Below are 16676 nucleotides of genomic sequence, written 5' to 3'. Positions count from 1 at the left end.
CACCTTTAGTCTCAGCACTTGGGAGGGAGAGACAGTGATTCTCTTAAGTTCAAGGCTAGCCTGGTCTACACCTGGTCTAAACCTTGTTTCAAAAAAAAAAAAACAGCATACATACATACACATATATGTATATTATATATTATATGTATGATGTATATGAATGTTTTCCTGCATGAATGTCTTTACACCATGTATGTGCCTCGTGCCCACAAAGGGCAGAGGAGTGGGGCACTGGATCCCTCGGAACTGGAACTATAGACAGTTGAAAGCTACCATGTAGGTGCTAGAAATCAAACCCAGGGTTCTCTGGGAAAAAAAAATCTCTCCACTCCCAACTTCATAATTTTAAATGACATGACATTAGGATGAAAGATTTAAAAACTAGAGTATGATACAAAAAGAACTGAGGGGCTACAGAGACAGCTCAGCAGGTAAGAATGCTGGCTGTTCTTGCAGAGGATCAGGGTTCAGTCCTCAGCATCTATATGGTAGCTTACAACAGCCGGCGAGGATGGATCTGGGGGATATCTGGCCTCCCTTGGCACTGTACATGCATGGTGTACTTACATATGTGCAGGCAAAATACCCATACACATAAAGAAAAAAATTAAAGAATTGAAATGTTGATAGTAATTTCTTAACAACTGAAGTTAAAATAAATGACCTAATTTATTTGCTATCAAGAGTTAAATGCTTAAAAGACTTTACTGATTCCAGTGCTATTTGCTGGAAATGTGAAGAGCGTATGGGCAGAACCTGGGTATATGCAATTTACACACTTTAAAATGTTTAAAGAGATTTAATTATTCAAGTTTGCAGATCTGTTTACCTGTTTAGGTAAATGTGATCAGCTAAATCAGCAAGAAGAAATTATATCTTTGTTAAAATTTTGTTGACATTTTTTATTTTATGTGCATGAGTGTTTAGCCTGCAAGTATGTTTGTGTACCACCTGAGTGCCTGGCACATATAGCAACTGCTGTTCTAATGCCCAGCCTCCTCCTGGCTCACCTCACCACTCAGATCAACCTGAGGTGCTTGTTCGTTTTGTGTTTTTATATGAATGTGTGTGTGTGGTGTGCACATGTGTGCACGCTTGTTTGCGCATGTGTTGTGGAGACCGGAGGTCCGTGTCAAGTTGAGTGTCTTCAATCACGCTGAACCTTATGTTCTGAGATAGTGTCTCTCTTTGAACTCAGAGCTAGATGACTCCTCTAGTCTAGCCAACTTGCACCGGGGACTCCCTGTCTCTGCCCTACCCTCTGGAATTTACAGGAGCACCAAACTCCAGCTCTTGCACTTACCAGGACAGTGCTTTACCCACTGATATATGTAAGCCTACAGAGAAATAGGCACAATGGTTTTCATGTATGCCATATCAGATAGCCCTTAGTTATTTTTTTAATTAAAAAAAATATTTTTGTGTATTTATAGGTGATTTACCTGCAATTATGTCTGTGCCCCATTTGTGTGTCTGGTACTCATCATGTCTCCTGAACCTAGAGTTACAGATGGTTGTGAACCTCCATGTGGATGCTGGGAATTGAACTCAAAACCTCTTGAACAGCAGCCAGTGCTCCTAACCACTGAGCCACCTCTCCAGTCCAATGACAGGTGTCTTTTTCTTCTTCTATATAGGTGTGCTGTCCTCATCCAACATAACCTCCAGTAAGCCTTATGCCCACTGCCCCACAGGGTCATGCAATCAAAGGCTGCAAACCCACTATAGAACCTTTACAGTCACTTCATGTTAGCATCTACATCAGACCACATTCTATCCACACAGAAAGAGGATAGGTTCCTGCCTAATAATTATGATCACCAGGGACAGTTATCTTTCGAACAGACCAGATGTTGATTGGGCCAATGGTATTTTATACTCTTAGTTTCTCCAAATGCTTAGGACCCAGAACTCCCCCCTAGAAGATTCCATTCAACCCCTTTCCAGCTCACCAAGAAGAAAGTCCACAAGAGTTTCAAATCTCCCTGGCAAGCAGAGACATGGGGCAGAGACCTTAAGAGAGCCAGCAGCCAGTAGCAAGCAACCAGCAATTTCCCTAGAACCAAGGTTCTTCACATTGCCCAGTCACACTCTGCCACCCCTGAAGGAAATGCAGATGTGAAAGAAGTGTCCTCCCCACCCCCACCCCAAACTTTACTAGAAAAATCCATGAACCCCGGGATCCAGTTTCAGTGTCTTAGAGCTGCTAACCTCACTGAGTTGGGAATTCAAATGCTGCCCAGTTGCTTTAAACACACGTTTTGAAGCCCAGGTATGGGCTATCTGTATGAAAACCACAGGTGACAGGGTTGTAAATTACTTCAGCTTTGCACACTTCCCGTTTTTTGCCCCAGTATTGTGGGGAGTGATCATCCCAAGGGCGGGAGAAAGCAAGTTTGAGCTAGGAGTGGGGGGAGGGGGAGCTGAAAGCAACAACACAACCAGCCATGATCTTGAATCCATGTGGTAATTTACAACTTCATCTCGTGCTCAAAATAGACTGGCAAGGTTAGAGAGAGAAGCACTCAGACCTTTTCACCCAGATTTACATGTCCTAACTCTGGAATTATTGAAGGATCTACAGGGAGGGAGGATCATTATACTTTTCAAACAGACTCCTTCAGAGATTTTACTATTTACTTAAGAGAAAGACCTGCTAAATGACATTGTAAAAATAAATCGCACAGCAGAGCTCAGAAGAGGCAGGATCCTCCCCAGACTTAAGTGTCCTCAGACCCATCCCAGGCCCCCAGGGCCCCCTGCCCTCTTACCAAACCTCTGCAGTTAACTAAACTGAGGAGTCACCACCAGCTGTACCAGACTTTACCTGCTAGCTATTCCAATTCAGTGGAGCCCACTCTGCCACCGGCCTCCAACCCCCCACCTCAGCCAGCCAGCTGCATTCAGTCGCAAAAAAAAAAAAAAAAAAAAAAAAAAAAAAAAAAAAAAAAAAAAGTCCAGACTGGTGGAACTTGTTTTCTGGCTATTGTTCAAGGCAATTGTTCCCTGAAACCCCAGGGCCTGATTGGAATGAGGTCCTCTGGTATGGATGAGTGAGCAGGCCCAGCTTTAGGCTTACCAGAAAACCCCTGGAAAAGAAAGGGAAAGGTTGGCTACCTGTATTCCCACCAGACAGGTATGTTAACTATTTCCCCACCAGCAGGCTGGCTCAGAGCATCTCCGACCCCCAGCTGCTCCAGGGTTTCATTAGGAAAGTCTTCAAAAGCCTTTCTAGAACTCCCGAAGGCCTTTCATAAAGGACTAGGGGGATATAGAAAACCCTGCTCTAGTTGATCTATAGAAAGTCTGTTAATATTCCCAATATATTATTTCCTTTAATTCCATACTTCTATGATCAAAACAAAAAGTAACATTAACAGCTTCCTAAATATTATGCCCAGCTATTATTTAACATATTTTCTTCCTAGCTATCATGAGATAGATATGAGTAATTAATAATTATTCAGAGATGAGAAAACGGAGGATTGGAGAAAATAGACCAAAGGTCATAGAAGTAGGAACCTGTAAAGTGAATTATGAGTGTCCACTACAAGTGTTATGAGTGATCTGTGTATGACACACACACACACACACACACACACACTGTATGTTCAGATCCAAGGGCTCTGCAGGCCACAGAGCTAATGGAAATCAGAAGATAAGGTCGGTGTGGTGCTCACCTTGTTTGGGGCAGGGTCTCTCTTTAGTTCACTAGTGCCCATGTGTACAGCAGGCTAGCCCAATAGCTTTCAGAGGTTTTCCTGTCTCTACCTCCTATCTCACTGTAGTCCTGGGAGCCTTGAGATCACACACTTACACACTACATGGACACAGTTACAGGCTTGAGAATTGAACCTCAGAATCTAAGGAGCCGGATGAAGCTTATGTTGACAGTGTTTTACCAATGTTATCCTGAGCCATCCATCTACCAAGTGCTGACTTCTCAGATTTTTAGGACACATCTACTCAGTGTTCTAGAAGGTCTTAGATGTGTTCCACACCACAGAAGACACAGCTACTTGAATTAAAAAAACGTAAGTGGGGTGCGGATACAGCTGAGAAACAGCGTGACAACCTGGGAGTCCCAGCACTTGGAGAAGAACAACAACATAAGAGACCAAAGAAACAACAATAACAACAAAACAAAACCCCACAAGCTAATCACCTCTCTCTGGGGCCAGCATACACTGTTTGTAATTCTGGTACCAGAAAAAAAAAAAAAAAGAAAGAAAAAGAAAAAAATTACCCAGAAGTTTAATTTGAACTTTGCAAGGGCAGAGTTTAAATCCCAAAGCCAGCAAGTTGTTTTGTTGGCCTAGACATGGGTAAGGGTGCCCCCAAACTCAAGGGGCACACAGAGGCTATGCCAGTTCTGCAGAGAAACAACCAAATAGGTCTTTGCTGGAATCCAGGCACGGATTACCTTGTTAGAGCACCCTCATTTCTGGGAGACTCAGGTCTCCTGTGTGGTACTCTGCTAATGACACCCGGTTCCGTTCTCACGGGCCTTCTGTGAGAATGAAAGGGTTTGATAGGTGCCCAAGGTTTTCCAGGCACATCAGAGAACACCAACTCTGGGCAGCTGCACCCAGGTTGCAAGGAACCTGTGCGGTATGGTAGGGAGGTGTCATCGACACTGTGAAACAGGCAGTAAAGTCTGGGGGTTTGGGGCAGGCATAGTGTTCCTTGCTGTGGTCTGTGGACAAGGTCTCAGGGGAGAAGCACGTCTATTGATGGTGCCAGGTGCAAGCCCAATCACTTGGGATGAAGAGAGGGAAACAGAAATCCCACCAAGAGGGCTTAGAGGGGATTTAGCAGAGATGAGAGTGCTCCAGGCTTGGGTTTCATCTCACAGCACCTTTGTCCCAGTTCAGCAACCCACTCCTGGACAAGTAGGTGGTCCCTCTGAGGAAGCGTGAAATTCTCCCTCTGGTTTCAGGGCCTCGGTATGGTTGAAAACTCCAGGCTTTGGTCTGGATGCCTCAGACCCTCATTGTTGTAAGAGGCACCAGAGTGTCTGCTGACCTCAGCTACACAAAGCCTTCTCTCCTCCCAGGCTCCTCCAGGCTCAGCTTGAGCCATTGCCAGTCGCTAGCCAGCTTGGGCTAAGGTTCTCAGCAAACTCATTCTCATTTTCAATTTCCAGGAAGGGGTTTCCCCTAAACATCCACAGATCCAGCCATCGCAACAAACACAAACAGTGCACACTCGCTGACTAGGGAGAAGAGTTTTAATAACAAGTTCCAGGCACCATCTCGGTATCCTGTAGATATCAGCCGACTGCACTACCAAGTATAAAGTATAAACTCCCCCCTTTTTCATAGATGGGAAAGGGGAGCTGATTAGGGTACTTGTGCTTCATGTACTAGCAACTCTGGTTCCAGAGTTCCTGTGAACCACATCAAGGGAAGGAAAAAAAATCAATCTGCTTTGGGGTGGGGGTGGGGGAGGGGGGAAGGGTATGTAAGAAATCAGAACATCCACCTGTTCTCGAAACCAAGGACACCATAGTGTCACAGGTCATTTGAAAACATCTCAGTGAGCTAAAGAAAATGGGGTGGGGAAGCCGGGCGGTAATCCCAGCACTTGGGAGGCAGAGGCAGGTGGATTTCTAAATTCGAGGCCAGCCTGGTCTACAGAGTGAGTTCTAGGACAGCCAGGGCTACACAGAGAAACCCTGTCTCGAAAAACAAAAGAAAAAAGAAAAAAAAGAAAATGGGGCGGGGGAAAAAAAATCCCAGAGAGGCCAACTAGTTGGCCACTTTAAGTCAGGGGGCGGGTGGTAGTGGTAAAAGGGTGTCTTGACATCCTCATAAACTCTCCTCAACCCCAACCTCCATTTAGTTTCCAGAACATCTCAGGGCTGTCGAAATCTATAGAAAGCTGAATACAACACAAGAAACATTCTGCTCCAGGGCAGCAGGCAAAGAAGCAGGGGTGGTAGTCTCCCTTTCAGTTATCTAAGACTTTCCTTTAAAGTTCTGTCTCCTGGAGTAAAAAGCTACACACGGAACTAGGTCAAGAAACTACCCCTCAGCAGGTGTGGTAGTGCATGCCTTTAATTCTAGCACTTAGAAAGCAGAGGCAGGTGGAGCTATACAGTGAGTTCTAGGACAGCCAAGGCTACATAGAGAGACCCTGTCTGGAAAGAAAAAAAGGAAAGAAGGATAATAGCTAACCCTCAGTGCTGGAAAGATGGTTCAGTGATTAAGAGCACTAGTTACTCTTTGCAGAGGACCCTAGTTCAGTTCCCAGAGCCCACATGGTAGCTCACAACCACCTGCAAGTCCTGTTCCTGGGGGACCCAACTACTCTCCAGGCTAGTATATGGTGCACATACACGCAGGCAAAACACTCATACACATAAAATCAATAAATACGAGGAAAACACAATCACCTACCACTCAAAATCAGCGTTATGACTGAAGAGAAGCAAGGTGGTAGCTAATTAGGCACCCTGCCTGGCCAACAGCCTGGGGCACCATTAACATGCAAGCTGGCCTGTCTTCCCCTTCTAAGAGTCATTCAGCTGCCTGGAAGGAGGCCCCAGCAGCCCATGGTCAGCCCCAAGGTCATCGGCCTTCCCAGATGTGACCAGTAGTTAGAATCTCAGCTTTCTGAGCTCTCTGCAGCAGCACCGCCTCAGCCAAAGCCACCACATGGACCAGGAGCCTTAGGAAGTCTGGCAGCAGCTAGGTCCCACTGCAAAGCAAGGGTGTTTCCTAACCCAGGAACAGGCAGGTTCGAAGTCAGGTTGCCAAGCAGTGTGCCCTGGTGAATCCCTGACCAGAGGAAACACCCTTTGTGAAGCAGTCACTCTCTTATTAGCTCTGTGATCTTGAGTGACTGACTTAACTTCTCTGAGTTCCCACTAACTCATTTCCAAGTTGGGCGTGCTCTTACGGCTTTGCAAGGAAAACTGAAGGAGAGGGTGTCTACTAGATGCTTGGCATACAGTAGGTGCTGAGAACCAGTTTGTTCTCCCTGGTTAGGTTTAAAAGCTGGACTACCCATCTCTGAACAGATGTCTGCGTACACATTTAAAGTTGCAAAACTGAAGCTGCTCATTCTCTCCTGGGACCTAATTTTTAGAGAGTGTTTTTTTTTTTTTTTAAAGCCCACTCAGTAATTTTCAGTATTAGTAAACACAACCACAGCCTCATCTAGCTCCTTAGATTCTAAACAAGACTCCCATACAAGTCACTTTAATCAAGCCACCAGCAACCCCAGTGTGGGCCACTCGACTCCCTCCATTCCCCTTCCCCCAAGCAGCCCAAAAGACCTGGAATGAAGACTTGAGACAGCTGGGTGAGCAACACCCAGTTTTTCAGGCTTGACAGCCTAGTTGGATAAGAGAGACTGGAACACGGGGGATGAATTGTCTAGGTGTGTCAAGTGCTTTTGGTGAATGTCCCAGCCACCTCTAAGCCATCAAGGTTAAAGAGGAGGACACAGGGAGGCGGGATTTGTGTACACACACACACACACACACACACACACACACACACACACACAGACCCCAAAGTGGTGATTTTGGCAGCCGCCCCACTGCCTGCTCTGCTGGCTTCCCAATACTAGCCAAGGACCCACAAGGCGTCGCATGCCCTCTACCCCTAGTCCCAGGAGCTTTGAGAAATCGTCCTACCTTGTAAGTTTCTTAGGCCAGAGCATGGCACTACATTATGGTCCCTGGAGAACGGTGGACAAAGAAGCCGAGTGACTCTCATGGGACCACAGTCCTGCAGCCGGCAGTCCCGCCCACGCTGGACCATGCAGTCACGGCACCCTGCGAATCTGCCACTGAGGGGCTAGTGAAGAGACTGTTACCGTTCCCTGGCCCTGGAGGGAAATCCGATCCACCAACAAAATTAACCTTTAAAGTGCTGAGGGAGTGGAGGTCAGGGCTCAGTGCCGGTATCAAGTCAGCTGTGTGAAGTTTCAGCAAAGCAAATCCAACAGCAAACTCAGACACCCTACCGTAAAGCACCGAATAGAGGGTCCTGTACATGTTCCAGAGTCCGCTATCATAGATCCCACATCTACTGCACTAAAAACACAAAAGGTCTTTTCACCAACATGTGCTTCTTTTAACTGCATGGAACTCAATGACCATAACAACTCTTTGCTCAACCGGTGAACATGTGATTTCAAAGCATTTGGTTAAAATGATAAGCACAGAGAAAGAGAAAGACGTTACCTGTCTGTATGGTTAACAAGGAAGCACATTTTTTCTAAGGATGCCGGTGTTAATGGGGTGCCAAGGGAAATATGCGTTAATTCCTCATAAATGTTTTAAAAGAAAATGAATCTCCGTCTGCACATGGCTACATCGAGCTTTATGGTAGCGCTGGCGAGAAAGGAAGATGGGACCAGAGAGGGACGAGGTCTGGGATGGGAAAGAGTTGAACTCAGCTAATCTCTATTAAAACCTGTAAGAAGGCAAGATACAAACAGATGCTGAAAGAAGAAAACAGCAGTCTCGCGGCTGGGAACGTGAAAGCAAAGCTACCTTATGGCCACAGGCTTTGATCGCCAGAGAAAGGGTAAAGATGAGTCAAAACCCTACTTATTTTCCCCAAATCCTACAGCATGGTTTACAGCAGCCTTGGAAGACAGCAGCCTTGAAACACCTTTCCTGAGGTAGGCTCACCCCTGGGGGCCATGCTGCCCTGTAGCTGGTTGAGGAGTGTGTGTAGGGGGCAGGGTGAAGGAATGGTCTTCTGGGGCTGGGGAGGAAGCAATAACCTGAGTGTGCTGGGTTTCAGTGGGGTTTTTAGAAGTTTTGAGAAGAGGATGGAGACCCTTCTGGCCCTCACCCACCTGAGAGGGAATAAAATTTGATTCAAAGAGGAAAGGAGGGGGGTGGGGCTGGGAGTGTTTCCCAGGTGAATAAAAAGGCAAAGAGTCTAGGAGCTGAGATTGCAATCTTGAAGGAGTCCCAGCCAGGGAGGTTACTCATTCCTGTCTCAGCCCCCAGGGCCCTCCTCCACCCAAGGCATCAGCAGTGGGAATGGAAAAGCAGAGGTGGGGGCTGGGTGGAACGCAAACTTGGCTAGTCCAGAATTCCTCAGACCAACAGCAGGGGAGAGACAAGCTCTAGCTAACCAAGGTGCTTCGATGCTCTGATGACCAATCTTCTTTGTCCTAAAAATGACTTTTTTTTTTTTTTTACAATATGTCTGAGGGTCTGAACCAATGTATACAAAGGAAATGTAGACACACACACACACACACACACACACACACACACACACACCCTACAGTTGCCGTTTGCTTTAAGCAATAGAACAGGTTTAAAAGCAAAACCCTAACTAGCCATGGGGAAACAAACACCAGGGGAATCCACTTACCCATCTGCTCTCCCAGCTAATTCATAATCACAGAGGTGTGTGCGCTGCGCTGCTCTAAGTGCAAGCACCCAGCAGTTAACAGAAAAGACAAAAAGCTTCCTCGAACGAAACATATCTTTTAGTGGAAGCTATGAAGTTTCACCTGCGAGCTACCCAGTAAATGACAACGAAGGTAAATGATACAGTTTGGTTGGTGATAAAGGCTACTGAGAAAATAAACTGCAAAGCATAGGTTGTGATATGGTAGGGAGGTGTCTGAGCAAGCCCTGCTGAGGAAGTGGGTTCTACCACAGGAGCTAGCTGTGTGAATACCTGAGTGAGCACAAGGGCCTTCCAAGAACAGAGCTAAGTTCTCCAGGCAGGTTGCAACCTACACATGGAGTCCAAGAGTACAAGGATCAGCAGAGTGACCAGGGAATCAAAGGGAGCCCAGGAGAGGGTCGGGCCAGAGGGCCAAGGTCCAAGGAGGACTGCAAGTCACAGGAGACAGCTTGGGCTTGGTTTTACTGAGTAAGAACATACTCAAAGGGTTATTAAGTGCTGGATCGCCTTCTGACAAAGTGTCATGTAACTCTTGTACAACAGGAATGACTTGTGTCTCGCACAAGGCAAGTGTGTAAGACCAAGTGCTTGAGGTGGGGGATTTCAGTTTTCTGTAGTCAGGAGAAAAAATCATCTCTTTAATATAAAAGACTGCCTGCCTCACAGCAGATGACAATCAGGTGTGACTAAGAAAGAGCCAGACAGGAGCTGCAGAGACAGCTCAGTGCAGTGGTTCGGAGCACTGGCTGCTCTCGCAGAGGACCCCAGTTTTGATTCCTGTCACCCATGTAGTGGCTCACAACTGTTTACTCCAGTTTCACGGGATCCAATGACCTCATCTGGCCTCCTTAGGTACGAAGCACACGAGTGGTATGTGCACATGTGCACCCATCCATGCACGCAAAACATCAATATACATAGAACAAAATAGTCTTTAACAATGTAAAGACACGGACAACAGGAGAAAGGAAACAACAACAACACACACACAGAGCCCACCAACAAAAGCAGGAAAGCCATCCAACTCTGAGACAGCTGGCAATTCTGTTTCTCCACTGGGAAGCATTATTTCTGACCCTAATTTAAAAACTGGCCAAATTCTAATGACCTAGAACTCACAGCAGTTTCACTCATAGTAACCATGTTATCAAATGTCAAGGTCCCAAAGTTACTGTCATTTTTTTTAAAAGCAAAAGAAGCTGAGTAAACTCTACCCAGACATCAGAAAGTAGAGCACACCTTCATTTTGGGAATACGATCACAAAACAGAAAAGTTTGTGATTGTATTCCCCAAATCTAAAAAATGGGCCCTATTTTCTCTCTTTTTTCCCCCTGTGTGCATATGTGTGTCACGTGCATGTAGGTCTTCACAGAGGCCAAAAGGAGGCACCAGATGCCTTGAAGCTGAAACTATAGATGGTTGTGAGCAGCCTGATGTGAGTGCTGGGAACTGAACCCAGGTCCTCTGAAACAAGTTAGTTCTCTTAACCCTTAAGCCATGTGTGCAGCCCCTAGGCCCTTGTTTCTAATGAGTACTGCATTTAAGACAGCTCAGTGGAGAAACTTAGCTGCTTTCCCACCAGTCCCAGGCTCCCCTTCCTTACTGCACCACCTCCTGCTGAGAAGTGTGCCACCGGTCTCTTCAAATACTATAGGATATTCAAGATGGGCACATAGCAGTTCAATCAATACAAGGCACACTTAGCACACAAGGTTTGAGGCTCAACTTACATGCTTCTGCAGTCCCACCATGCAGGGGGAGGATGCAGGAGGGTCAGAGATTCAAGGCCATCTTCAGCTACTTAGCTAGTAACAAGAGCAAAAAACCAAAATCACAAAACCAAAACCTTTGACCCCATGTTCCTCCCTAATTGTTGAGAGTCTTTGCTAAAAGAGCTATAAAACTCACATCCCACCAGCTTACTTTGGCACCCGCTTCTCCTCTGGGAACACTGCCTTTCCTCCCTCTACAATAATGGCTTCTTCTACCAATGGTCACTTCTTCATCCTTACCCCACCCCACCCCCAATTTCCAGCAGCAGGTGGATCTACTCTTCCCTTCTCAGTTTCCCATGTGGTATTATCCTCCACCCTGGGCCTCCTTACTGTCTCCCTGGGTCTCCTTCCTCCTGATCTCTCCATCCCTCATCTCCCTCTGTTCTCTACACTCTTTTCTTATGACCTCATGCATGGATCCAAATACTAGCTGTAGCCAGATGCCTCTAGTGTGTAATCTCTCAAGCCTGGGCCCTCTGGGCACTCAACACGTGTGGAATCGAATCCTTCTACCAAGTTAATGCTTCCAACTTTTAATGTGTCTGTGTTGTGCTAACACTTCAATATGTAACCAGGTGTCACCTTTCCCAATTCTCTTTTCATTCTTCCTACCAGATCTTGTTGATGACCAATCCCCCCCCCCCAAGAATATTGTTATGGGAGACATAAACAAAAATCTGCCTCCTCGCCGGGCGGTAGTGGCTCACGCCTTTAATCCCAGCACTTGGGAGGCAGAGGCAGGTGGATTTCTGAGTTCGAGGCCAGCCTGGTCTACAGAGTGAGTTCCAGGACAGCCAGGACTACACAGAGAAACCCTGTCTCGAAAAACAAAAACAAAAAACAAACAAAAAAAAAATCTGCCTCCTCTTTTCTTGGTTACCAAAATATGATTTCACTAAAGTTCCCAAGAGTTTACCGGGCTGACTTATGGAGAATGAATGAGAGTCACTCACAGGAGTGCAGGTGACTTCAAAATGGCCACACCTCTGGAAAGTCTCAGTCCAGCTTGGAGGAGGACTTCCCATAGCAGCACAAATAGGGATGCCCACTTCAGATAACTTCCCACAGGCTAAGAACTCTAGCGCTCAGACCGTGAAAAGCACATGCAGTTTGTGCAGAATTACATACAGGTGGCCTGAAGGAACAGGAGAGAATAGACCAGAATCTCAGGTAACAGTCCGAGGACCCTCCCTGTCCCCTCCTTCATCACCAGTCAACAAGCCTGGGCTTGTGGATCTCTTGTGATGAGCCATTAGCTGTTTTTCTCAGAGGATAAAGCTCTTGACACTGAACCTACTCACTGCTTGGCCTTTCTAGTCAGAGCCTGATTCAAGCCTGATGATTTGGCCCCTCCCCCACCCCAGGCTCAGTCCTCCAGACACAGTGACAATGACCTCGCTCAACTGCACTTCAGATCCCATCATTCCCACCTAAAACCTCTGATGCTTTCCCAAGGGACTGAGTGTCAATCTGAATCCATTGCCCTGCCGGGAAGCCTCGGAGGGATCAGTTCCTGCCCAGGTCACCCATGGCTCTGCCCGCCCCCTGATGTAGCCACACTCTTCTCCCACCACAGCCTGTCTTTTACTGTCACCTCTTGAGAAAGCTTCTACACTCTCCACCCCATTACTCTTCCTTCATGGCCTTCTTCAGAGGCTTCCAGGCTGTGTTTCCGGAAGCTTCTTTTACCTTTTGTTCTCCATCCCGTCCTGCAGCCTACACCAGTCCTGCTGTGTGGCCCTGACAGACAGAGGAAGTAAACCTCTCCACAGGCTCCTAGTTCCCAAAGCCTTTAGAGCCAAGAGTCTTTATAGTTACTTGGTCACAGACCCACGTGAGAGCAGGATAGACACTCAGGCCGTACCCTGCAACAAATAAGATGCTAACAAGACTTTTTTTTTTTTTTTTTTTTAAAGAGGGTTGGAGGAACATTTTGGGACAAGGTCTATTTATATAGCCCTGGATGGATGGAACTTGCCATGAAGACCAGGCTGGCTTCAAACTTGTGGCAATCCTCCCACCTCAGCTTTCTCAGTGCTGGTGTTACAGGTGTTTGACACACACTGTAAGAGACTTACCAGCTCCTGAAGCCTGGCTGGAAGCCCATGTTTGGTGTAGCTGCATCTGGGTCTTCCAGTCATGGTCTCATGCTCTGGCCTTTGTCCCTTTTTATAGCTTGTTAGTAACAGAAGAAGAAGGGACGGTGGCAGGAAGAAGAAAGGCAGGAGAGCCAGAAAGGATGAAGAATGCAGAGGAGAGAGAAAAGGGCCTGTGTGGGATGTGTGACATTGCCTGGTGTGGGAATAAACAGGATGTAGCCTGAGGCAGCCTGTGGAAGTCAGATGTGGTGACTCACACCTGTAATACCAATGCCTGGGAGTCTGAGATCGAAGGATTGCCCCAAATTCAAGGCCTGCCTAGAATACATAGTCAATTCTAAACTAGGCTGCTCTGTGAGGTACTACCAACAACAAACCAGAAAACAAAAGGCGAACTAGGCATGGTGGCTCATACCTATAATACTAACACTTGGGAGACCAAGACAGGAGGACAGTGGCTCACATGGACTACATAGTAAGTGTAAGGCCAGCCTGGGCTACAAAGAGAGCCTGTCTCAAAACAACAGCAACAGCACAAAACAACAACAACAAAAATAAACAAACAAACCAACCAAACCAATCTCTTGATCAAAACAAAATAAAGTCCCTTGGGGCCAGTGAAATGGCTCAGTAGGTAAGGTGTCTGCTGACAAGCTGAGTTCAATTCCTGACCCACACAGTTCTCAGCCAGGGACTGACTGACTCCCTCAAGTTGCCCTCTAACCTCCATGTTGGAGTTGTGACTGACTCACACACATGTACACACCACACACACACACAAACACAAAATCCGTAAGTGTAATTTGAAAAAATTTAAAAAGCTTTATATAGGTGAAGTGCAGAAAAAAATTATTCTTACTGATAAGCAGGTAGTTAGGTGATCTCTAGAAGGGAGATCTCATTCCAAGTCCCTTCGGCTAACAGCAGCAGCCATGCAAATTCCCAAGCTGAGGTCTCCACGTGGCAATTGGGAAAGTTGGTTCAGGATGTCTTTTAGAGATAATTTTGGAGCTAGGCCTTCCTCTACCTTCAGTCACAAAAAAATACACCTTAAGTAGTGGGGACACGGAATGGCTACTTGGTCTTTGTACCCACACTATAAAAAAAATTAAGGAGATTTACAAGATCAGCATTGGCCACAGGGCCTGTATTTATAAGGGGGTTGGATGTATTGAGAGAATTCAGATTCAATATTGACAGTATTCAAATGTGTGTTTTGCAGTTGAAACATCTCCATTAGAAGAGGCAAGCATGGTGGTGTATGAATTGAATCACAGCATTGTAAAGGCAGAGGCAGATGCAGGGGGATCTCTGTAGCAAGCTCCAGGCCACTCCAAGCTACATAGTACAGGTGAGTTGGGGCTAAATGGTGAGACCGGTTCAAGAAAGAGAGAAGGGGACGGGGCAATGGGTCTGTGGGTGTGGTTCACTTGGAAATGAGCATGCCTGGCATTCAGGAAGCCGTGATTGGACCCCTCACTCTGCATAGTATATACATATACACACACACACACACACACACACATATATATATATATATATATACTATATATATATGTATACTATATATGTTATATATAGTATACATAGATATAATTAGTATATATTATATATATAATATATATAGTATATTATATATAGTATATATAGCATATATAATATATAGTATATATAATATATAGTATATATAGTATAAATATTTATATAAAATATATATAATATATATTTTTATATATAAATAATTTTTATATATAAATAATATATATTTATAATAAATATAGTATATATTTATATAAAAATATATTATATAGATAGTATATAGATAGATAGATAGATAGATATAGTATATATAGTATACAGATACTATAGTCCAAGCATTTGGGATTTGAGAGCAGGAGGATCCTAATGTCAAGGTCATACTCAGTTACACAGACGAGTTCAGGCCACATGAGACCCTGACTTAGAAAACAAACCCAATCAATAATTGAGACAGGCATTATTATGAACTATTCAAAGAGACACTTCAGCATTGTCTAATTGACAGTACAGCTTCGTGGGCACCTGTGAACATGCCTGCTGCAGGATATGATAACCAGGGAGAAGGGGAGGCAGGCTGGGGTGGCGTGAGATGGCACAGTGGCTAACAGTGCTTACCGCCAAGCCTGGCAGCCTGACATAAGTGAACACAGGCAAATAAGCAAATGTAACAAAAATAAAATTAAGGAGACGTAGAACCATGGACAATACTTGCCCACACAGTCCTCTGAGGCCCCTCCAAGCATGATGTTTACCCCTTGATTTTCTACTGAAATCCTTCTCAGAAGAAATTACTTTCTCTGAGACTCAGACTCTTAAGCCATCTGTCCTCTGCTGGGGATAAGACAGCCACCAAACTCATGGCCAGCTTTCTAAGTGCCAGACAATACATCCAACATTGTCAGTATCCAACCGCACGGAACCTTGTGGTCGCACAAGAGGCTCTTTACGGAGAAAACCTGCCTTTGCTTTAGCCTTGACATTTTGTTATTTTCATTCCAAGTTTATAGGAAACTATAAAATTGGTTTGCAAAACCTACCACAATCTCCAAACCACAATCTAGTCTAGTTCAAAAGAAGGAGGAGTGGGAAAAAGGGTCTGGCTGAGAGCCCAATTTGTTCTAGCTAATTTGTCTACCAGGAAGGAAGGCCACCTGAAAAGTTACAGACTGGTTAAGAATTAAACTTCATTTGACCATTAGTCTTCAAGAAAAAACTTGTTTTGAATAAGCAAAGAGAAGAAAACAGGATTCTAGCACATAATAAGAGCTTATCAATTTTTCTCTTGTATTGAAAATCCAAACTATGGGGCTTGAAGAATGCCTTTAATCCCTGAACTTGGGAAGCAGAGGCAGGCAGATCTCTGTGAGTTTGAGGCCAGCTTGGTCTATAAAGTGAGTTCCAGAACAACCAGGGCTATGTAGAGAAACCCTGTTCAAAAAAAAACACGCACTCGCGTGCACACACACACACACACACACACACACACACACAGAATGAAAGCAGCCTAACTGTATTAGTTCTAGGTACCAGATTGAAGCATGGCCTCATCCTTACCTAGGAAGACAGACCTCATCATCTCTAACTCACAGATATTACATGCTAAAGCTCACAACATGGGATGGGAGAAATGGTTCAGTGGTTAATAGCACTTGTAGTTCTTGCAGAGGACCCAGGTTCAATTCCTAGCACCCACATGGTGACTTGCAACTACCTGTAACTCCAGTTCTGGGTGAGCCAGCACTATCTCTTGACTTCTGTGAGCCCCAGATTTGCATGTGCTGCATACTCATACAGGCTGGCAAAACAACCACACACATAAAGACTTAAGAAGAAAAACCAAACTGGGATATTTAAAGTTCTCAGTCACTGA

General features: G+C 45.4%; 1 protein-coding gene across 9 annotated transcripts in view; it reads right to left on the bottom strand.

Annotated features, from left to right (window-relative positions):
* Nav2 (neuron navigator 2) overlaps positions 1 to 16676 on the bottom strand; it is a 646610-nt gene that overhangs the window by 73096 nt on the left and 556838 nt on the right. Inside the window, exon 1 of one of the 9 annotated variants that reach the window (XM_076934954.1) lies at positions 7646 to 7905. The exons of the other annotated variants lie outside the window; for them this stretch is intronic. Within the exon in view, the coding sequence (XP_076791069.1) occupies positions 7646 to 7671 (26 nt within the window). The 5' untranslated portion in view covers positions 7672 to 7905. Of the gene's footprint in view, positions 1 to 7645; positions 7906 to 16676 lie in introns of those variants that run through there. 9 annotated transcript variants of the gene reach the window in all.

This window comes from Arvicanthis niloticus, chromosome 1 (assembly GCF_011762505.2).
Source record: "Arvicanthis niloticus isolate mArvNil1 chromosome 1, mArvNil1.pat.X, whole genome shotgun sequence".
Taxonomy (NCBI): Eukaryota; Metazoa; Chordata; class Mammalia; order Rodentia; family Muridae; genus Arvicanthis; species Arvicanthis niloticus.
This window is presented reverse-complemented; position numbering and strand designations above follow the sequence as displayed.